Source organism: Phodopus roborovskii, unplaced genomic scaffold (assembly GCF_943737965.1).
Source record: "Phodopus roborovskii unplaced genomic scaffold, PHOROB, whole genome shotgun sequence".
NCBI lineage: Eukaryota > Metazoa > Chordata > Mammalia > Rodentia > Cricetidae > Phodopus > Phodopus roborovskii.
The window spans coordinates 30051785-30061000 of NW_026126470.1; the positions used below are offsets into that span (position 1 = coordinate 30051785).

The 9216-nt window shown below is 53.6% G+C and overlaps 1 protein-coding gene across 1 annotated transcript in view; it reads left to right on the top strand.

Moving 5' to 3' along the window:
* Sim2 (SIM bHLH transcription factor 2) overlaps positions 1-8970 on the top strand; it is a 40005-nt gene extending 31035 nt beyond the window's left edge. The window contains exons 8-11 of the mRNA XM_051191671.1: positions 3975-4122; positions 5360-5528; positions 6085-6493; positions 8479-8970. Coding sequence (XP_051047628.1) covers positions 3975-4122; positions 5360-5528; positions 6085-6493; positions 8479-8900 — 1148 coding nt within the window. The 3' untranslated portion in view covers positions 8901-8970. The remainder of the gene's footprint in view (positions 1-3974; positions 4123-5359; positions 5529-6084; positions 6494-8478) is intronic.
* The last annotated feature ends 246 nt before the right edge of the window (positions 8971-9216 follow it).

The following is a 9216-nucleotide window of genomic DNA, read 5'->3' on the forward strand; positions in this document are numbered from 1 at the left end:
CCCCACCCCAGCATGAAGACCAAGCAGCCCTCTCTCCTCTCTTGGAGGTGTGTAGCTGCCACTCGCCCCCTAGAGCCCTACAAGAGTGACCTGGCTTCTTGCTTCTTGAGGACCCTTCTGTTTCGTGATGTTTGGATCCTTGTGGGGACCAGATGAGGTTCCCAGGGCTGCCACAATAAACTATCACAGCCCAGGGTAGCTGCAACAAGAGGCATTCATTTCTCTACAGTGTGAGGCTGGAAGTCAGAGCTCAAGGAAGCACTGGCTCCCCCTGAGCGCCCCCACCCCACACAGACAGCATCTTTCCCGTGTTCTCCTGTGGTCATGGCTCTGTGTGTCTGCTTCGTTGTCTTATACACACACCGGGCATAATGGAGAAGGACCCCCTCTGTAAAGGCGCAGTCTCCAAACAGACTGTTCTGTGACACAAGGGGTGAGAGTTTCAGCTCACAGAGTTTGGATGACACAATTCAGCCTGTAGCAAGGACAATCTTTGTGATGCTACTGCAACTGTATGTGCAGGCCCTTTTTTGTAACCTGGTAGGGAAGACCTACTTTATAAGGAGGCCACCTCCCGTGGTGTCATGGAGATGCGGGGAAGTATATGAGGTAACTGGAATAAATGCACTTACTCTACTGCCTCGTCCTTGCTCAGTAGTGTGGATCCCACCCTGGTCAACCGAGTCTGCTGAGAAGCCAGAATTAACCCTGAGTACAAAGGAGTAGGGGAGGGTACCTGTCATGCAACTGGGCTGGTTCAGAGGGATGGGTGGAGGGATGGGTGTTCCCCACGGGGTCAGAGGAAAGGAAGGCTGTTCCCCACGGGGTCAGAGTGAAGGAAGGCTGTTCCCCACGGGGTCAGAGTGAAGGCTGTTCCCCACGGGGTCAGAGTGAAGGCTGTTCCCCACAGGGTCAGAGGAAAGGAAGGCTGTTCCCCACGGGGTCAGAGTGAAGGAAGGCTGTTCCCCACGGGGTCAGAAGAAAGGAAGGCTGTTCCACACAGGGTCAGAGGAAAGGAAGGCTGTTCCCCACGGGGTCAGAGTGAAGGCTGTTCCACACAGGGTCAGAGGAAAGGAAGGCTGTTCCCCACGGGGTCAGAGGAAAGGAAGGCTGTTACGCAGCAGGTTGAGGTGGCTGTTACATGGGAAGGTTACTTCATGCAACTCTGCATGTAATCCTAAAGGGGTTGGAGCCTAGGGTACATTAGAATTCTGCCTTCCAACCTCCTATACAAAATGTTTTCCCATGTTAAAACAAAACCAAACACCTGGTATTTCATTCTGGTTAGAAAACTCCAATGCCGTCTTTGTTAGAACAAAAACGATGACTTCCTGCCATTGTGTACCAGTTAGATAAGAATTCACGCCTGTACGGTCCCCTCTGTCCGCCACTGTTCCTCAGAGGAATGGTATAGTCTTCCCAACTGTATGTGAGTGACTGTGGTTATCTCCTACAAATGAGGAAACCGAGGCACAGGCTGATGTGGCTGGAATTTTCTTTGGGCCTCCAGCTCACAAATAACAACAATGAGGCGTATTATTAATCATGAAAGCTCAGCCTTAGCCTAGGCTTTTCCCCCAACTGGCTGTTGTAACTTAAATTAACCTGCTTCTATTAGTCTGTATTTTACCAAGTGGCTTTTTAGTTTTCTGGTATAATTCACATGCCTCGATTCCTCCTCTTCTTCCTCTCTCGTCCCGGAAATCCCGCCTATCTCTCCTGCAGGGCGTCTTTCTGCACATCATGCTTAATTCCCACAGACCCCATCCCGAGAAGTGGAGGGTGGCTTCATCCAGCCACCAGACTGCTGTCCAAAAAGCTGAGTCATCCTCCATCAGCCTTTGACAGCCCTTCACCACATACTGGATGGCATGGCTTGCCACTTTATTATTATTATTATTAAATAAAAGTGACATAATACAAAGTCCAGCTTTTTAACCATTTTCAGTGAATTTTAGAATGGCCACAGTGCACCTTTACGTAATCCCAAGACACCGTCACCCTCCTCTGCCCCGTGGGCTTTAATCCTGCCCCTTCCTCCTTTGGAAACTGCAGCCACCCACCCATCAGCTCTGGCCCACATAAACAGAAACACATGCTATTCATTTCTTTTTGAGAATTTGCTGGATGCCCCTACCTTTGAATCGACGAGTTGAGCATTTGCTCATTTTGTCCTTTTATGTTTATTCTCTGGTGGCGTCTTAGGGCCTCTATCTCTGTGAAGAGACACCATGATCGCGGCAACTCTTATAAAGGAAACATTTAACTGGGGTAGCCCACTTACAGTTCAGAGGTTCATTTCTTTATCGTCATGGCGGGGAGCTTGGCAGCATGCAGGCAGATGTGGTGCTGGACCTGAGAGTCCTTACATCTTGATTCAGAAGCAACAGGAAATGAACTGAAACAATGGGCGTGGCTTGAGTACATATGAGACCTCAAAGCCCGCCCCCACAGAGACGCACTTCCTCCAACAAGGCCACACCCCCCAATAGAGCCACTCTGTGAGCTCACGGGGCCCATTACATTCAGACTACTACAGGCGGTTTGCAAATTCCCTTCAGTCACATTGCTTTATTAACAACCATGAGGTCTCTCTGTGTATTCACCTGTGTGCCCGTGTGTGTGTGTGTGTATGTGTGTGTGTGTGTGTGTACGCATGCATGTGCATCTGTGTCTGTCTATGTGTTTGTTTGGGACTGGCTCTCACACTGTAGTTCATTCTGCAGTTCACACTAGCCTCAAACCTGTGGCGATCTTCCCACATGCTGCAATTACAGGTGACGCACCATGCCTGGCTGGATAAATCAGAGTCGGTTTATCCTAAATATTTTAAGAACCAAACCATAGCTGTCTCAGAGATGTTATTGCCTCTGATAGGCAAGGCGGACAATCTCTTGACTACCAATCCATGCCATTTCCCACGGCATCAAAGTTTTTGTTTCAGCAGCTAACACAGAGCCATCATGAACAGCGAGCCTGGGGGATGCTGGGCAGGCTGGGGTCTGGTCTCTGCTGTAGAGCAACCAGAGGACTAAGTTAGTGTTGGATATGTTGTGTGTGGGGTCGTCACAGCCTGAGCCCCTTTGGCTTTTCTCCCCCTTGTCTCTCTGTCCAGGTCCTTTCCAGGTAGGGACCCCAGGCTAGCCCTGCCTTGAGAAGCAGGAATGTTCTAGAACTGGGGGTAGAATGGCTGCCATGCCTTTGCTTAGCTTTCTCCCCTCCGCTGCCCACCCACAGCTTCTGGCACTTTCCTCCTTTCAGGGCTTTCCCCCATCTGCCTACTTGAGGGCTGCAAAAGGGGAGTCGTGGTTTATGGGCACACGGGGGCTCTGTGGGAACTGCTCAGATGGCCAGCCTTTGCACCCATGCATACAAGGTGGGCTCACGGGCCCAATTTTCAGGAGCTGTGTCACTAAGCAGAGGGCTTTCCTGCGCGAGCAGCACAGGAAATTAACAGCCCAAGGAAAATGGTAATTGGGAAGAAAATACAAAGGGCACTCAGCAGGGAGCAGGTTCCCTGTGAACACACGCATGGTGACAGCCGGCAAATGCCAGCACCAATCTGACACTTGGTTGAGTGCACTGAAATTAGCGTTCTGTTTAAACAACCGTAGTCCCTCTGCCCGTTAAAGGTTTTGGGGGATAAAACATAATTGGGGCATTTTGGATACTAAAAAGCTAATCGGATTTTACCGCTCTGCAGGTACTGGTGATGTCTGGGGGCTTTTTTCCCCCCCTCCCATGAAAGCAGTGGCTATAAAATCAGGGCTCTTAACAAGAGGGGAGGGGCTACTCTAGGGACTCTGCAAAGTTACAAAGTTATAGGTGACATTCCTTCGAGGGTGCATGTGTGCGTGCGTGTGCGCGTGCGCACGCACACATGCATGTGTGCTCACCACGTTTCAAGGGTCCTTTGCCCTAGACGGCCCTGAGTCAGGGGGTGGGGCAGGATTCATGTGGCCTTGTACTTGCAGTGCTGGTGAAGGGCCAGGTCACCACCAAATACTACCGGCTGCTGTCCAAGCTCGGCGGCTGGGTCTGGGTGCAGAGCTACGCCACTGTGGTCCACAACAGTCGCTCTTCGAGACCCCACTGCATCGTGAGCGTCAATTATGTCCTCACGTAAGTAAGTCAGCCCTGTTTGTTTCTCTCCCTGCTCTCCCTTCCCTCTGTCCCTCGGGCCACACCGCTCCAAGAAGAGGTGTCACCTCCCACTCCAGAATCTTGCCTTCTAAGAAACCGTTTGCCTTGCTGGAATAATAACCCAGTAGCTTGCTTAGGAGGTCCCAACCTGTGCCAGGAAGTGGTGACCATGAGAAGGAGGAGCCCTCTAAGGATACAGTTCAGATCCTGTGCAGAACCCAAGACTGGGACCCAGGAGGGGACCCTGAGCAGAGGGTGGTTCGTGTCCTGTGCCCGGCAAACACACCTGTGCTTCTGCCATTAGGGACAGACACCATCCATCTTCCAGTCTGTCTCCCCACATATTCTGTGTCCAACAATGGCGAGGATTTGGTCCCTGAAAGACCCGAGTTCAATTGAAAAAAGAACATTGTTTCTGAGACAGAGTCTTGTCATTAGGCCAGGCTAGCCTCAATCTCATGGTCCCCACCCCCTCCCCCACCCCAAGCATCCCAAGTACTGGGATTACAGGCATGGGCCACCAAGCCACTCAAATGCAGATGTTCGGACAAGTGTAAATCCACTAGAAGCCATAGGCATCTCTCTCCCTCAGTGTCCCCAGCCTCAGCCTAAGCACTGTGGAACCAGGCTACTTGGGGGTGGAGGAGGAGGGTCTGGCAAAACTACATGGGAGGAAATGCCTCTGCCCCGTAACTCACTAGCTAGGATGGCAGACAACATTCTGCAACAACTCTCCCTTTGGGAATGCAACTTTGCTAAGCTGGTTGTGCATGCTGGTCATGAGTTCACAGGAGAGGGGGTGAGGTTAGGAGCTGGCTCATCCCTCCAAGCTTCTGGGCCACTCAGCAGAAAACAGCTGGGACCCAGTTAGACAAACCAATCAGGGTCGTCAGGGTCACTGTTAGCATGCCTACCCCTTGCCACGGTCAGCGTCCTTGGGAAAGGTATTGGGTCCAAATGGGTTTGGAGAAAGAGTATTACTTTCCACAGTTCTTGCCAAACAATACTAACCTTGCTCAGCACCCTCTGGGCCACCACACTGGAGCTGCTGGTGGCTTTTGTCAGGACGACGTGTCCTTCTCTCCAGCACATGCACATCCAGCCCCTGAGCCCCTGAGAAGAGATGCTCTGGGCCTTGAGGATGAGCTTGTTCAGAGGACCTGCCCTTGCCCCATGCAGGGGCCACAGGGTGTGACTTGCCTACTCTTTTTCCCAGGGATATTGAATACAAGGAACTTCAGTTGTCTCTGGACCAGGCATCCACTTCTAAATCTCAGGACTCCTGGAGAACCACCTTGTCTACCTCACAAGAAACTAGGAAATCAGCTAAACCCAAAAATACCAAGATGAAGACAAAGCTAAGAACAAACCCTTACCCCCCACAGGTAACATGCACATGGGGCCAGGTGGACCCAGGGCATGAGCCATGATATGAACCTCTGCTCGGGGGTGTCCTTGCAGAGCAAGAAAAGGTCCCTGAGATATGTTTTGACCCACCTTTGACCCTCAGGGCACATGGGCCCTCTGAATCCATGTAAATATGGACTACGGAAACTGTATCTTCTGTTTTGGAGGTTGGGGGGGGTGGGTCTCACTATGTTGACTGGGCTAGATTTGAACCCCTGCCTCAAGTGATCTTCTATCCCATTCCCCAACAGCCAGGGTGGGTGTACGCTGCTTTATTTGGCTTGTGATAATATCAGAATACAAATCCACCCTCTTAAAATGCCATTAGTGAGCTCTGGGAAGTGGCAAGTGTCCCCAACATGTGGCGTGTGATCAGCTTGGAGGATAGGGTCTTTCCTCCCAGGGACCTCCCGGTGACATTGGGGTCGGCCCTAGCATGGAGCTGTGTCCCCTAAGATCCGGTTCTGTGGGACTAGACGGTGGCTTGCCCGTGGCCTCTCTGACGGCCTCTCGTCTGTCTTCTTTGCCACGCAGCAATACAGCTCGTTCCAAATGGACAAACTGGAGAGCAGCCAGGCGGGAAACTGGAGAACTAGCCCCCCCACAAACGCCCCGGCTCCCCCAGAACAGCAGCTCCATTCAGAAGGCGGTGACCTTTTATACGGGCCGCCCTACAGCCTCCCCTTCTCCTACCATTATGGACACTTTCCTCTGGACTCCCACGTGTTCAGCAGCAAGAAGCCAGCTCTGCCCGCCAAGTTCGGGCAGCCCCAAGGATCCCCATGTGAGGTGGCACACTTTTTCCTGAGCACGCTGCCAGCCAGCAGCGAATGCCAGTGGCACTATGCCAACCCCCTAGTGCCCAGCAGCCCATCGCCAGCTAAAAACCTCTCTGAGCCTCCTGTAAATGCTGCCCGGCATGGACTTGTGCCAAACTATGAAGGTGGGTTCCATTTGCAAGAGGGGAAGGGGAGGGGGCAGCATCGGTAGCCGGAGTGGTAGATGGAAAAAGAACCCTCCTGCTCTGGGCAAGCGTTGGCCTTTTCCGTTTCTGAGTGGGGATTACCTTGCTTCCTATTGCAGACATGCATGAGAAATGACTGGGTTACAGGTCCCATGTCCCAAGAACGCCAGAGACAGTGTAACCAGCACAGGGAAACTGAGTGCCCAGACCTCCCCCTCCCCCATACAACTCCCGACTTTATGTTTTAATGCTCCCACAGGGAGACAAGGGCGATTTTTCCAAACCAGCTCCCATGCTTGTTAACACTCCCTCGCATCCATGAGGTCCCTTCTCACTGTACCTCAGAGTTAACGGCAGAGACATTCCTTCTCTTCCTAGACCAGTTTTCAAGCTACAGAAAATGAAAGTAGAAACCCCTGGCCTCGGGGGGGGGGGGGGGGGGCAGAAACCACAAACACACAGCAATTAGCATGGATTCTTCAAGCCTCTGTCTTTCTCCCTGTAAAATGGGACTACAGCAATTAGCATGGATTCTTCAAGCCTCTGTCTTTCTCCCTGTAAAATGGGATCGCAGCCTATGTACTACTTAGCATACTCCAGGTGCCTGACAGTACCTTGCTGGTCGGGCCACAGCACAGGACTGGCCTTGTAACTTTCCCTGCTTGAAGGTAAGTCCCATTCCCTGGGACACTCTTGAGATTTCTATTGGCACACTAGCCAATCACAGGCAGAGGAGGGAAGACAGAAAGAGTCCCTGGTCTGCAGGAGCCCCTAAAGTGAGGGTGCTATGCCCGAGGGGAAAAATATCGCCAGCATGTATGGAGCAATTCCCTGTCACATGGACGCCCCTCAGCCCCCTCTCTTTCCTTCGGCCCATGCTCTGTCTCTTGGCTTTCCTTTGTGCACAAACTCTGAGGATATGACTCCATATTGTGAGTAGTCTACATTTCAAGGCCACATCTGAGCAGGGGGACAACCAGGGGAGAAATGAGGTTTTCAAAAGCACTTAGAGGAGACCATACCAGCCACCAGGGCAGCCCTGCCTTGGCCCCAGCCTGAGCCAGTAGCCATGAGCCCTCCCTTGGGTTGGTTGGACCCCCAATACCCATAAGTGCCAGGGTCCCCCACAGTCGAGAAAAGAAAAGGCAAAGAGCCTTGTAAACAGCTATGTGAGACAGACTTATTGTTTCTTTGCATCTGAGCAATTTTATTATTATCTCAAAGCAAAAGTGGTCAGCAGCCACCCACGTGTCACCTCTGACTAGAAGTGGGGTGGAGAAGGACCCAAGGTAGAATTTGAGGCAATTTGTACTAACTTCTTAGTCTTCGGTATTAAGAGAAAGCAAAGCCTCATGGGAAAGCTCGGGGGAGTACTTGAATGGGCACGGTTAATACTTTTAATTATGGGCCCACTAAACAGCACAGGGCCGTTAACACCCCACCCCACCCGCATTGAGGAATCAGTAAACCCGGCAGACCGGACACTGTGAAGGTGCCTCCCCCCTTAGCTTCTCCTGCTGTCCAACAAGGTGTCCACGAGCGAGCTCCGTGCAGCTTTGGAGCATCTTTTAATATTGATGCCGCCCGGCAGTGTTTGGCTCTGTTGTATTAAGCGTATTACGCGCAATGAATGCCACCTGTTCCTCTTAAAGCTCCAGCACCTGCGTCTCCTGACTGCACTGCGCGGGCCTGGAATGTACAGGGGGCGACGGAGGACTCTGCGCGTCATGGGTGTGTGTGGGTAGGGGGTGGGGATTGCGGCTCCGAGGGATACGTGGCTCTGCACGATTGAGAGAGCACGCGCGACTCCGCGCATAAACGAGAAGGACGGCGTGGCTCTCTGCAAGGCTGAGGGCGCCCGCGGCTCGGAGCAGAGCAGAGGGCGGGTGTGCCCCGGACGGGCGTGCTTCCTCCCGAGTGCAATCGTCTAACCTGTCGCTTGTCCCCTCCCTCCCCCTCCGCAGCGCCCGCCGCCGCCGCCGCCGCCGCGCGCAGGTTCGGCGAGGACCCCGCGCCCCCAAGCTTCCCGAGCTGCGGCCACTACCGCGAGGAGCCGGCGCTGGGCCCCGCCAAGGCGGCGCGCCAGCTGTCCCGGGACGGAGCTCGGCTGGCGCTGGCCCGCGCGCCCCCCGAGTGCTGCGCGCCCCCCGCTCCCGAGCCGCAGGCGCCGGCGCAGCTGCCCTTCGTGCTGCTCAACTACCACCGCGTGCTGGCGCGCCGCGGGCCGCTCGGGGGCGCTGCGCCCGGCCTCGCCTGCGGCCCCGGAGCCCCCGAGGCGGTCGGCCCGCTGCGGCCCCGGCACCCGGGCCCCGTCGCCGCCCCTGCGCCCGGCGCGCCCCGGCCACACTACCTGGGTGCCTCCGTCATCATCACCAACGGCAGGTGACCCGCCAGGGCCGGTCCCGCTCCGCAGGGCGGCCCGCAGGGAGAAGCCATAGGCCAGGCCTTCTCTGGTTCCTTTTCTTTCTTTCCTTCTCTTCTTCCTTCCTTCCTTCCTTCCTTCCTTCCTTCCTTTCTTTTTTTTTTTTTTTTTTTTGAAGGTCCAGCAGATGGAGGGGCGAACTGTATATGCACGATATAAATTAATTTATACAGAGACAACTATTTTAATAGAACTCCGCAGCAGCCTTTTAGATTTTTACCGTAGATGCCCGTGTAGAGGATTGGGACCCAGTTGGAGGATGGGAAGAAGGGACAGCCAC